Source organism: Phaethon lepturus, unplaced genomic scaffold (genome assembly GCF_000687285.1).
Source record: "Phaethon lepturus isolate BGI_N335 unplaced genomic scaffold, ASM68728v1 scaffold21864, whole genome shotgun sequence".
In the NCBI taxonomy this organism is placed as follows: Eukaryota; Metazoa; Chordata; class Aves; order Phaethontiformes; family Phaethontidae; genus Phaethon; species Phaethon lepturus.
The window spans coordinates 1-14,802 of NW_010535763.1; the positions used below are offsets into that span (position 1 = coordinate 1).

Sequence of the window (14,802 nt, forward strand, 5' to 3'; positions counted from 1 at the left end):
CGCTTGTGACTGGCCGCCAGACGGATTTAACTCCATTCACCGCAACTCTCTGAGCTCAAGCTGTCCAGCCAGTTCTTTACCCAGCGATGGCACATCTTCTCACCAAATAATATTTGGTTGTAAATACATCTTTTTATTTTTGCAACTACCTGTAAGAGCAAGCTTTACATTGAGAAAGTGACTGATAAGAAGAAAATTATCTACAAATTACATCATGCATTTAGTCAGATTTTCTTGCTTCCTATTTTAATAAATTTATGTAAATTTGACATTTCTGACAACCTATCTTTTCCAGAAAATAATCTCAGGGTGCTGAATCCAAAGGGTTTATCAATGAGACATATAACAGACAGATGTTTGCATTTAAAGGTGCCATGACTGCTAATTCTCCTAAAGAGATGTATTTGCATTTCAGTGTGTTATCTTGCTGAGTATTTCAACCTTGCCTGTAACAGAATAGCTACAAATAGGTAATATTTCTGCCCATTTCAATTTTAAAAGTTACTTGATCCTGATGGTTTTTCCTCCTTCTTCTGAAGGAGGACGAGCCTCTGCTGGTGCACATATCTATATGATAGCAATCACATTCATCTGTTTCGCAAAGATGATTTATTCATCTAATGTTTGTGAAGTCCTAACATGCAAGAAGACTCTTTCCTGTCTTACCTTTATCTGAGTGACATTTCCTTCAAGTTCTGTAGGTGTCTGGAGCTTCCACTTCTCCTTGCCCTCCAAAGCCTGTATGCTCTGATCAGATCCTGCTGCTTTCCTCCACATAGCTATTCTCCCTTTGTTAGTACCAGCCGCTAAGAGACCTGCCATTCACAAAGCTTTTAGCCATTTCATATCTTAAATTTCAGAAAAACAAACGCACATTATACAAAGTAGCAGGCAGCCTAGCTCTGATTCTGAGGTACTGAGAAGGCTTTTTCTAGAAGCATCCATTTCTTTGCCTTCCTGCAAACCAGCATCCTAATCCTGAACTGGAGAAACCTTCTGGAGAAACAATGGGAGAAGTTTCATGTGGCAAGGCCCGTTTTATAAGATACCAGATTAAGTTCTCTTTTAAATGTATCAGACTGATTTCATTTTAACCGTTTATTTTTGAATAGCTGGTTTTGTAGTCACCATGGGCAAGTCATCACTGAAAACCATTCTAGCAGACACTAGCTACACCTATGATGGCAAACGAGGTGATGCATAGGAGTAGCTCTGTAGGAAACATCAGTTTTAAGGACCTGACGTCCACTCTATATACGTTTGGTGAGTTCTATTTTGCATTAGCTTTAGTGTGGGCTTGTGGACTCTGTGCCCATAACATGTTGGAGTGCATTAGGTGTACTCCAGGAGTATCTGTACCAGTCTAGTGTCATCAAACGGAATCTAGCTTGTGTGCCCAGAGACAACTCCACATTGAGACAAAGTGTGGTGAGTATTGAATGATCTCATTGTACCTTCAAAAGCACACTCGTGATCTGAACTAAAACATTTCTACGTCAGATGCTGTTACTGAAACCCTCAGTAACAAGACAAACATACTGACATGACCACGGGGTTCATGAGGTTTGAGAAGGTTTAGGATCCAGAGATCACAGCTGCCATGCTATTTCTCACCTTTAGCACTGCAGTAAGAAACACAGTTAATACATTCTCCTCCCTCAAAGCCAAATTGCACATCTGGGGAGAGCACATAGTTCTCATCTCGGTCCAAATCCCAGAACCTAAGGTACACAAAACAAGAGTGTTAACAATGCTTTTCCTTCCAGGTGTCTTGCTAAACACAGTCAATAAGATGCTATACATGGCAATAATTTGCTATTTCCACAATGCCCAGATCATTCATTTTTTAAAACTAAATTGCCAGCAGCTGCCTCTGGAATGTGAATTCCTTAACAATCTCCTTCCTTTTCCTTTGACTTTTTTATCTGCAGCATGTTTTGTGATATTCTCCTATGAAGAAAGGAGTCAGAAGCAAACCCAGCTTTAAGAAAAAAAGTGAGGTCTAGTTGTAGTTTTCCTCCTCCCTACTTATACTTCCTCCTCTGTTTTAAGAATGTTCCTTGGGTAACCAGTAGTTCTTTGGATTCCAGATGTATTTTCTAGAACTAAACATTGTCATCAAATATATTCCTACTTGATACTTGGTCTTTACCACATTCGCACAAAACTAACAGATGATTTTGTCTGATAGTAGCAGAGAGAGGCTCGAGAAAGTGAACTACTCACGTTAATGGAACACCCCGACCCCCAAAAAGTTAAGAGGAAACAGGTAGAGCAAGGCATATTAAAGACAGGAAAAAGAAGATGTAATACCTTCTTTAAAAGGATGTGAAAAGCTAAAAACTATAGAACATGGTACCTTAGCAGCATGGCAAAGTAACATACTTGGTTTAAAGAATTAGGGATAGCAGTAACCAAAATACTTGTATTATATTACAGTAACAGAGAAACATCCTGAAAAGCTTTTAAAAAAAAAAAAAAAAAAAAAAATTCACTTTTTTTACTGTTGCTGATGCGACAACTATCCTAAGAATCAGACAATAACAATGGAAAGAACAGTAAAGTGATTGTCTTTTTCACGCAAAAAACCCACATGGATATATTCTCAGAAGAAACCAATAACAGCACTCAGAAACTAACATGTTTGGGTAGTACTGCCTGACAAAATAACTAGAAAGAAAGATACATAGAATTAGTTTTTGTCCTTAAGGAAACAGATTTTTCATGTCTGTATTTATTTTGAGAAACAAAATTAGAAAATATTGTAAGTTTTTTCATTATTGTTTAAAAAAAACCCAACAGCTCAGTAAACTATTCAGTGCATTACAGACCATTAACCTTTTAGCTGGCACTTCTCATGGGCAGCCAGAACAGGTTTAAAACAGGATTCTTACCTGATGACCGTCTCACCTAGTGCTGTAACAACAAGGCTATGGTCTATTAAAATGATGTCTGCAGAATGACCTATCTTCCCACTCAACTTCACCTGTTAACCATAAGTTAATAAATAAATTTACATAAGGTAGGAGGAACACACTGAAAGACAGTAAGTATCTGAATTGCCTAGTTTGGGTAAAACGTTAAAATATAAGAAAAACTAGACCTGTCTGTCAGTTCAGATAGACCAACAGTTTCTGTCGGGCAGTGATCACCACTAAATGCATCAAGTATATGACGTATAAATAAAAGAAACCTTGTAGTGGGTTAATTAAGTAGGTAAGGAGCAGTTTTTTCTCTTGTATTAGATCTTCTCTTAGAACCTGATAAAGATTTCTTTAAAATGTGAAATACCAAATCTTCCTCTTAGTCAAAAAGAAATAATGATTAATAAGAAGTGGACACTCCTGTAATACACAAATGCTCAGTCTTTTTCAATCTTAGAGAAAAAGAAAAAAAAAAAATCTTAGGAAGGTGGAGGTTTGGGTTCCATCCCCCCAAGCAGGATTGCCCAGCAGTACCGTATTTTATTTGAGCCAAGATGATTATAAGTCCTGGATGAGGTCAGTTTGGTTTTTGTCCCTACACAATAATTTTTGGGTCACCACTTTATTATTTGTGATTCTGTGACTTGTGGGTTGTTATTTTTTAAAAGCTTCCTAGCCTCTGCAGCTCTGAAGAACACTTTCACAATGGGAGAGCTAAACTGTCTTTCAGATTTGCAGACAAAGACAATACCACCAAGAGGAGGTGCGGCTCCTACTAATCTGAAAGACAAGACCCCTCTGAGCAACTGATGATAATAAAACCGAGGATGCAGATTAGCAACTATTTATCCACAAGACATTTTAAGAAATATTTGATTATACTGGAATTTTCAATTCTTCTCCAAGACAAGGTAAATTAAGCATAAAGGGATTAACATAAGGTCAAAATGAAAGAAACTAAAAAAACCCCAAAAAAACCCAGGAAGGCAAGATGAAAATCATCTTTCCAAGTTCAATAACACATCACTCTACTCCACTTCTAGATGAGCATATATTTGCTCATTAAGGTATGACCTGAGAAACAAAAATGAGAATTCATTCATTTGTAAGCAAAAAAAGTTACAATCAAAAAACTGTAACAAATTCTTATAAAGATTAAACATTGCAACTGTACTCTGTAGTCTGCCCCTTACCTTCATGAGCTCTTCTGCCTCTCCCTCGAGAGTAACTGCATGCAAGGACAATTGCAGGTTCTCTGTTATTACAATTAAAACATCTCTTTCCTCCATGAACAGAAGCTTTCGGACCAGGCTATCTGTGGACAATACATGCCTTGTCTTTCCTTTCTCATTCACATAATGCACAGAACCTGTAGTACACATAAACAAGGTATATTTTTTATTCAACAATTTTTAGCTACAAAAATCAAAGTTGCTGCTTTCTAGCGTAATAAAATATTCCTCAAGTGCTGAAAAGGTAAAAATAATCACAATTCTTTTGTCTTCTAATTTGTCTCAGGATACAGACTATGAAAGTTGACCAGAGCAATAAAACAAAACTTATTCACTTTTTCCCCATCTAGGAAAACCAGAGGGGAATAATTTAAGTGCCATCATTTAAATAACTTTAAACTAAAAGTAAACTTTCTGCATATGTGTGCATGAATGATGGCTTCTGAAGTCTTCAGTATTAATAATAATTTGTGAAAGAAGAATGACAGATAAGAATTGGTACAATTTACAGCAGCATCTAGATTACAGAAAACTGTGGATATGAAGTTCTTCATTGTTTAGAAACACCCTACCACATGCACTAAACACAGCTTTTCTACATTAGTTTCACAAGCAAATGGATAGTGTCTTTCTAAGAACACTGACAACATAGTGCGCAACTTGGCAACTACAGCACATATCAACGTTTTAAAAGCCATTATCATTTGGTTAACTGTATCAATCATGCACAGGTCTACCCAGTGAAAAACCCCAGAATGCTCCATAGCATTTTGCAAATGGTGTTACAGATATCACACAAACAAATGAAGTCATCGAAATCTGACAGATCTCATGCCACACACATACGTAATTCCTTAGCAAATCATATAAACGTGGCACTTCAAACCAGTGCAAATCAAAAAACTCTGTGAAATGAAGTAATATTTTCCCCCAAAAGCTGAAGCAGAAAACACAAGCGTGTAGGAATGAACATTAAGGATCCATGCTAAAATGTTTTCTCCTAAGACCCCTTTAAGTCCTGGCAGGCTGCAATAAGGTGTCCCCGGAGCCTTCTCTTCTCCAGACTGAACCCCCCCAGCTCTCTCAAATCTTTCTTCATGGGAGAGGTTCTTCCAGCCCTTGGATCATTTTTATGGCCTCCTCTGTCCCCGCTCCAACAGGTCCATGTCTTTCCTGTGCTGAGGGCTCGAATCCCCTCCCTCGCCCTGCTGGCCACGCTGCTTTGGGTGCAGCCCAGGATACAATTGGCTTTCTGGGCTGCGAGCGCATGTTGCCGGCTCATGTCCAGCTTTTCACTCACCAGTACACTCAATTTCTTCTCCACAGGGCTGCTCTCCATTCATCACCCAGTCTGTACTGATACCAGGGATTGTTGGGATAGTTCTCCAATGGAGCATTTTCCATCATACAGATATCTGTTTATTGTAGTAATACTTCGCAGTAGTCTATCATCTACCGAATCTCAGTTTTATGGGATCTTTTACAAGAAATGTACAGTCCCTTGATTTTATTTGCCATCTGAAATTGTTTCATAAATTAAATTAACCTTCTATACTTGGACATTACCGTACAAAGTATCAGGTATCGCACAGATGACATTACCCACTATTTTGAAGCTACTTAAGCGGTTTGGGAGAGGGTTATAGCTTTCTGACTAACTTTAAGAAAGTTTTCACACTGTATCACACAAGGGACTAATCTCAAAAGTTAACAAATCTGAGCTAATTCAGTAGAGCAAATAACTCTGAGATTCAAAAAAGAAAAAGCAGCAGTAAGTGTATGTGGTTTAGGAAATATGAAGTGGACCAGAAAAGGATTATTACTGATGACCTAAAATGTCTGTAGTGAAGACAAACAAACGTGGATGCAGTAAAAATACCAGGACGACTTCCACTATTCAGGTCACGTCCCAGCACCTGTGCCAGTCATCTCAAACACTCACTAATAAGATGAGTCTTTGTGCTCATGGAAAGTGTTGCAAAACAGCCTCTGAAAATTGTTATCAGTTCAGTTATCCTCTCTTTAGAAGAGCACCTCATGTAACATATTACCTGAATTGCATCTATTGTTTTACTGCAATGATCAGTGCTTTGGAAGCATCAAAAAATATCTAGACTAAAAAATCCTTGAAATTTGGGAGGTTCTTCCATTTTATTTTGGGCTTTGTGGAGGAGCTTAATTGTTTATTTACTTTTGCTTTAAAAGATGCTCTACTGTCTTTAGTCAAATCTCTTTTGAGATATTTAAAAGTATGCGATAAGAATGGTTTTTAATCCATTTTAATTAAACAAGTTTGGGCTGAGAATCCATACTTCAGAGCAAATTCACAGGTCACATTTAAGCCCTACGAAAACATTAACTGATTCTGAAGTTATGACAGATAACTAGCTAGATTAAGAACTGGGTCCAAAATACACATGCGCAGGTCAACTTAAGCAATAAGACTGCTCAAAAGAAACACTGAGTGTCATTTCACTGAAATCTGAAAAAGTTTGAACAGGCGGCCCAAAACCAAGATGTGAAGGAGAGTCGCTCGCAGGATAGAGCCTGTCCCTAGATGGGGCTGTGTACCACCGCAACAGCTGCTGTGCAAGCGAGGCTCCAACAGCCACAGCTACTCAAAGGTTCTCTCCTCATACATCTAAGAAGTGCCCTGTACCCGCTTTTCATTTAAATGGTTCATACCTAGTAAAGAGGCTTTGTAACTCACAAATCAAATGAAGGTACAGACCACTGTTCTGCAGGAGGAGCGTGCAGCTGGGCGGCATGCATATGGCAGCTATACCGGTGTGAATGATGGGTCTCAGTCTTGACAATGTAAACGCTGCATCAAACTGTAACGGAGCTGCAGAACTAGCATAACTTAAATGTTTTTCGGAGTAGTTAACGCTTGAATCGAGTTAGGATTACATACTCAAATCACCTACCAGAAACATACTCATTACAATACTCATCACATACGTTCTGGCTCTGGTCCAACGAGTTAACAGGTTAGAGGGATAGAATGCATCACGAGAACGACTGGGGTCAGAAGAAAACAAGCTGGGAGAAAACTAGTACCCAGAACAATAAAAGGCAGAGGAAAAGACAAATGGCAGGGAAGAAACAATATTAGGAAGAAAACTAAAAAAACAAATATTCAGACTTTTTTGCTTCCTTTGACTGAAGCCTCATTTCAAAGCATGAGAGAAAAAATAAATTAATAATTTAGTTTAAAAAGTACGTTCTAGAAGCATTTGCCTATTTCTGGAAAAAAACACACAACATGTGCATTATTTTGAAGCTTTACACAAAATACCAACAACTTCTAATTCTATTTACACTTAGGTGTTAGAGATCACTTTCCTTACACTCACTTCTTCAGGAACCTGACTAAGCCAATACGTATGGCGTCCTTTTGGAGACAAGTCACCCTGAAGATGCTAAGATTTTAATAACTGTATTCATTTGTTCTTACCAAATATTCTTCAACTCCTTTGAATACTCTATCATGTTGGATATATGAATATGATGGACATGTGGTTATACTCCAGATGTTTGACATGAAAACAGGACTATTGTGCACTGATCTATTCTGAAGCATTAAGGAGACAAATTTCCAGCATACTGGAAATGTGGTTTTGCTCTTACCATCTGTCAAAGTGATAAAGAAGGACTGTCCTTCCTGGAGTCCCATTTTCAGAGATGTTCCCGTTCCAGTTTTTCTCCAGTTAAACATATCCAAGGCCTTCTCATCACCACCCACAGCTGCTTTTGCCAGCTGTATGAAGTCCCTGCAAAAGACATACTTAATTACCAATTCCTTCCATAACAGAGTACTTTCCATCTCAAAGAATGGATGACTAGTTAATAAAACATATTGTAAAGAGAGAACAAAGATGTTTTATACACTGACTGGAAAAAGGACAAACTCCAAAAGATACAAAGTAAAATTTTAATACTGGTTTTCATTTGCAGTGTTTCACTTTTTTTTTCATACGCATTATTATTTTTACAGAGATGTGAAACAGAAGTGGCCCAGACAAGGACAAGGATATTCTTTCTTTCTTTCCTCCTCTTCTTTTTTTTTTTTTTTTTTTTTTTTACTAGAGCTATTTCCTATTTCTTGCTTGGAGAGGAAAAAATAATAATGTTTAAGAACTGACTTTTAATTTAATTATTCTTGTCAATAATTCCACAGATAATTGTGTTTTCAGTGTGCTTGCTGATTGTGAAAAGCAGAAACATTGCTAATTAGAAGAACTAAAGAAATAAGAGTCAACAGCAACAGAGAGAAATGTATGGACAAAAGGAAGAAGATCTGTTGCTGCATACAGGACACAAATAGCCAGCTACTAGAGTGGGAGAAGAAGATGGAAATAAAGGACAGTTAGGAGAATAACTGGGATCTTCATATATTTTTTTAAAAAAGGTTTGTCTGTGAGTAGGATTTTCTTGTTGTGGAACAAGAGAAAGACCTGGTCTACCAATGCTCTGATGGGGCACAATACTTACTCGCCAGGATGGGGTGGTCGAAAGACACAGTGAGACAGACATTTTCCATACTCGTGTTTCAGCAGGGCAGGACCCTGCACTCTGCCTCGCTGGTCCATTCTCCATAGAACCAAGACACCATGCTAGCAAAAGAAAACAGTTAATTCATTCCGCTTTGCACACAGATGAAAATACAGACTCCAGGTACCCGGTGCACATAAAAATAAACATTTTATTGACGGAGCAATACCCTTCCTTTCATTTAGTTGACACATACAATTACTCCCACTTAAAACTAAGCCACGAGGAATAAAAATTATCTTTAACATTATATTAATTGCTTATTTAAAATCAAGTTATCTAAAAAAGCTTCTTGGTCATATCCATTCTTAGTAAAACAGCACTGCCAGAGAAATTAAGTGGAACAGCTTGGTTTTCCTCTGCAGGTAGCATATGCAAGTATTTGTTTAGGTAACTCCCTTTCCACTTCGTCCTTGCAAGTAACTCATTGCTAAAAGAAAAGATACTGAGATTAAGGACAGTAAAGTGTAAGATGCACATCCCTGAGTAAGTGCATGTAACACTGATATAGATGAGCATGGGTATGTGATTAGACACATGTGAAGTCACAGGATGCAGATAATCTAAGGAAAGAATTTCAGAATTTCTGGAGCTTTCCTCTTCTTTCAGAGTAGACATTCAAGTATAACAAAGGTTTATTTTTAGAAACAGAACTTAGTAACTAGAAGAATCATGGATGCTGAAGAAAGGAAGACTGGTTAGCTAATTAATTCAACAGTAGTCAATGTAAGCTGGCACAGGTTCTGAACGTAACACACATTTTGCAGAATAAGCATCAAACCCCTGGTGACTGGAAGGAATGGAGAAAGCAGAGGGGCGAAAAGACAGTTCAGCATGACATAGACATTAACCATTGCAACAAACTGATTTACACTACAGTGTCACAGCTGGAATTTTAAGATTATTATTTATTGTTGTTGTTATGTTAGTGCTTGGGGAACCAAATTGCTTTTGGAGGCCCTCTGTGTAAGCATTACATGAAAAAAATAGTAACAACTTGCAATATGAAGTTCAATTTCTTTCATTAAGATAGATAACAATAAAAGTGGTATTAAAATTTATTTTTCATTATTATTTTCAGTGGAGTATAGTCTTTCTAGAAGTGAAAGACTAGCAGCAGTGGTCTCTAAACATTTCTTCTTCACAGTCCTAATGAGAAGCCACACAAGATGCAGCTGAGGCCTTCTAAGGTAACATTTCTTTCTTTTTTTCCTAAGAATCGAGAATCAAAGTTTTAACTTCTTTCAGCAGTAACATGATTAATTTATACCACGCAAAACTGTTTATTAAGTGCAATGCTGTCTCTTACGTCTTAAAGAATGTGACCCAGCTGTGCAAATGTGAAACTGCTGTACTCCTCTTCCAAGAGGCCACTTGCGGTTCATACAGTGTTTTCTGGTTACCTCTGGAAATCACAGGATCCTATAATCTGAAAGTTCATATCCTGTTGGCTCCTCCTCTCACTTTTTTTAAGTCACCAAATTCCAGGGATCCCAACTAAGAAAACCTGCACTGTTTATAAGCTGGAGGAAAAGTCTGCAGCTTTATAAAGCTGATGACCTTCCTTCCATCCAGTTCTAGTTATCCAATCCTGTATCCAGACAACCTAGTTGCGAACTCAGTTCTGAGTTTGGAAATAAAAAAGCTCACTACCTCTTCTAAGAGTGACTGGTTATAGAAAGGATGCAGAACAGGTCTGTTTTCAAATAGTATTTGAAAAGGACAAAGGACATTGACATTATCATCTATAAGCTTTACTCTTAAGGCATCCTGTATCTTCCCAATCATTCTTAACAAACCAAAGTTTTAGCTTCTTGTTATAAAGGCTATTTGCTTTATAAATAGGCTTTCATTATAGAAACCAGCCTTTTAAGGACCCACATTTCATTGGCCAGGGACACCAGGGAGCACCTTGAACTGTGCTCAGCTGGGTATTTCAGTGTCCGCAGGGGGTAACACAGCTATTTTGCAACAATGAACTTTTCTGAGTTCCAGTGTGCTGCTGTTCTGCCTATTGAGGTTGGTCTTTCCAACTACAGCAACTGAAACTATGTGTAACTGAAGAGCATTCACGTCAACACATGCATAGGCTTTGTTTTGTCATGTTAAGGCATTTCCTTGAAACCACTGCTTATTCCACTTTGATTAATATTCTCATCAGAGGAGCAGTTAGGATGAGTCTATAAAATTGTTAAATTTGCTTACAAGAATGGCTATATCTGATTTAAGATGATGTCATTACTGTGATCTGACACCAAATAAATAATTTTTTTAAAAGTTTGTTCATAAACGTAGGGTTAATGTAAACTACACTAATGTATTATCGCCATATAAATAAGGCCTCAGTTACACTGTGTGTCACCTTCTTTTGTCTGGGCAGTATTTTCTCTTTTCTAATAAAGAAGAGCATAAATTAATTTTTTAGTCAATTTTGAATTTCTGCATTTCTGTCAAATGCAGCAACAGAATTTTACAAACAATGACTTAAAGTTGTATTTTCCTCTGACTCATATCAGTAAGAATTCTCAAAGAGCAGAACTGAAATACTTGTACAAGCTCAAGTTTATATCAGGGAAAATATAGAAAGACCCACTTTTTTTTTTTTGTTTGCTGACTCAAGAACTGGCGAAACCATAATCTTCTATGAATACTTCATGCTGAATACTAAATATTCAATAGCTAGTTTCTAATTTCACTATATAAAAAGGGCAACCAGCTCATCAAGAAATAAAAATTGTCAAATTTCAAGTATTTCCTCAACATATTTTCCATACAATAAGTTTGACTCATTTTTAGAGTATTAATAAAAACAGAACAAAGAGAGATTATTAGTGTGCACTTTTTGTACTTAAGTGAGCATTGCTATGCACTCACTACAGATGAATATGTTGTAGCTGGAATTTGTTTCTCAACATCTGGGCTTTATTCCTGAGTCTGCCACAAAATTTGTGCATAGACAGGAGCAAATAATTCAAATTGTCTACACCTCAATTACCCCATACATTAAATAGCCTTAAACCCTAATCTACTGCTCAGCTCATACTGAGATCAGATACCCTTTTATTTAAAGATAAATTGATAAAACAGCAACAAGTATTGTAGAAAAAGTTAAAACACCGAGAGATTTGATTTTACTCCCTAACAGTTTTAATTTGTACCTAAAGTGAGGAATTCCATCTCCTCCACAACTATCCCTTCCCCTACCAATCTGTTCCATAATCCCTTCCCATCGCAGGGATCGCAACACTGTGGTCCACATCAAACACGCATTTGGCATTTCAAATACTCACCCTGTCGCCAGACACAAGGTGGGTACCATTTGTACTCCAGTTTAGGACTGCAATTTTGGCGTTATGATTTGGTGGGACAGTGTGGTCCTCCTTGTCTTGTTTGTTAAGTATCACAACTTCTCCCGTCTCCCAGCCTGTGGCAAGAATCGGTCTGGAAGGGTGCCAGGAAAGTGATGTGACCTGAAAGCTTCTCTCAACATGTGCATGGGACACATGTTCTCCCTGCAAATAGAAATCAAGTGCAAGCTCTGTGCAATGGAAACTCAGCACAAGGATGCAGCTAAACCTTCAGATTCGCGTCCCAACCAACAAGGTATTTTTTCTGTGATAAAGGACTGGCATGTAATAGAGCTTCCTGCAAGAGATATGAAGTGGCTATACAAATTGTCTTTACAGCTATTTCCCATGCATAAAAGTGTGCTACAACATGCACTACATCCACTTGAAAATTGCTAATGAAAACACAGCAGTGTTGAAGTGACTGCCTCACTCTGCTTTTCCAGGCTATTCTTCTCTCACAGCATACATGAGCAGCTCTCACTGAATATCAAGCTTTTACTCCTGTATGAAGCACAAGACTGCTTCGAGCACATTTCAAGATAAAAAACTCAACTTGTGAAAGAGAACCACCCCACTGAGGACACAGAATAAACTAATGCTTAAACAGCTCTTAAAGGTAGACATTCCTTTGAGCATGGTTTGCAATAATATTTCAGGCAAATCATTTAACCTCTCTATGTACTTATTTTTCCATTTGTAAAATTTGGATGACAATTTTTCGTAACGCACTTTGGAAAGTATATATTTTACAGGCTACTCATATTAGTAGTACATTTCCAGTACGTCTGCTGCTAGATAACTTGTATTACCATTTCCCTAATAGCATACTTTTTTCCTGAAAATTATGCAAACCAAAGTCCTACGCAAGTCTCTTATGTAAAGCTTAGAGTATGCAATTGAAATATCTGTCTACAAGCAGAAACTGTACTAGGAAACAACCTACTCAAATGGAACAAGCTGAGTATAGCAAATCAGCTCAGTCTCAAGGTGGAGGAATGTTTTTTTTAATTTACATTTCTTAGTACATTTTATTCACTCACATTAAAAAAAAAAAAAAGCAGCAGCATGTGTCCATTTTACTTTTAAGCCTGAAATTCTCACACTATGAGAAGTAAAAAGTGAATCAGTAACCATCACAAACAAGATGGAAAGCCTGTAAAAATTAAATTTAAACAGAAAGATCAACTTAATTTATGAAAACCTTTTTATAAAATACATGTAATCAGTAGCTGATGAATCTGGCATGCCGTAGCTAGCACAGAACATGGATAGAAATTAAAATTCAGAGAAGAGGGATTCAAGAATTCAAGTGACATTTCAAACCAGCAAAATGGTATCAAGCCCAAAAGCAAAGCTGCTGATTATTCACCTGTTCCAGGTAGATATCCACACAGCCCCCAGATGCTGTGCTGATGGAAGCAACTGCCAGCAGTGGATGAAGTGGGTGCCATGCTATGTGAGACGCGGAGGCAACTGAATCGGGAGCTTCCGTTCGATGATCCACATAGACAGCCATAACAACAGAAGCTGTCACAGACTGCAAACCTGTACAAGGAAAACAAACATTTCTAACAGGTATGCTTAAGTATATAATATATACACACTATATTACATATAGTATATGTAAAATATATGTAACAGAAAGCTACAGCATCACCTTGTTAATATGTACTACACAGACATGAAAAAGGTCATAGTGGTATTTTTAAAAAATACGGAGAAATACTGAGCCTTGTAGTCTGTAGATTCATAGTGCACACAGGCTCGTACCAATCTCTCACCAGTGGCTCACGCTGGCTTATTTCAGAGGACTCTGAAATAACACAGAATTTACCAGAAAGGTACTTCCAGTACTTCATATCCAAAGATATCCATTAATGTGCAGAGTGCTTTTATGTTGTAAAGTCTCATATCTGGGCTTTCAAAGTAAGTTTTAGCAGCTTGTCACACCGTTGGCGCCTGTACTGTTGAAATTATGCAAGATTCGTTTAACTTATACTATCTGTTATCTATGTTTGAATGAAAATACTCAATAAGTGCTGATGTTCCAAGGAAAAGAACCTAAAGCAATGCTCTTTTCAGAGTTGTGTGTCAGAATTGGAGGAAGTCACTAATAATCTTTAATATCTTATATACAGAGATGGCCTTTGGGATTTGTGTTGTGTGAACTTATTGGCTTGGTTTCAAAAGAAAAACACCTCAAGAGTTACTAGCAAATAATTCCAATATCTGGCAAAAAAAACTAAAACAAAAATGAAAAAAAAACCAAACAACTGTGAAAGTTTTAAAAGACTCCCTTCATATTTCAGGGGAAGAGACTTTTTCTCCTGCGCAGCTAAACCATGAGTTGAGAACCTGCAGCCACACATATGCACAGCAGTCAGATTTGCCCAAGTCACCAACTGGACACCGATACAGGATGTAAAGCAAACATATACAGACTCTTGTTTTACAAGTCTCTTTACTTCAAATATTCTGTCAGTGCTTAAAATAAATATTTTGTTTTAGGAAGGCTGTCTTACTCCCCCCTGCCCACCAAATGTAATCAGATTTAGCATCTTTGATTAGACAGGTGAGAAAGGTGGGTAACATTTTTAGATAAATTAGTAGTTCTGTGTCTTGCCTCTGACATTACAAAGAACACCATGAACTACCAAGGCATAAAACCAGAAACAAGTGTAGTTAGCCTAATAACAAGCAATTTGATCTTTCAACAAAATCCATTCATCTTTACCTTCACAC

The 14,802-nt window shown here is 37.5% G+C and overlaps 1 protein-coding gene across 1 annotated transcript; it reads right to left on the minus strand.

Moving 5' to 3' along the window:
• Positions 1-666: 666 nt before the first annotated feature.
• Positions 667-13,576, minus strand: LOC104619918 (intraflagellar transport protein 140 homolog; the record flags this gene model as incomplete). Its single annotated transcript, XM_010285970.1, has 8 exons — positions 13,430-13,576; positions 12,001-12,222; positions 8,651-8,772; positions 7,787-7,929; positions 4,118-4,293; positions 2,895-2,986; positions 1,615-1,721; positions 667-815 (listed from the first exon to the last, which is right to left on the minus strand). Coding segments are annotated over exons 1-8 (1,158 nt in total), but the record flags the coding sequence as incomplete, so codon positions are not given.
• Between the last annotated feature and the right edge of the window lie 1,226 nt (positions 13,577-14,802).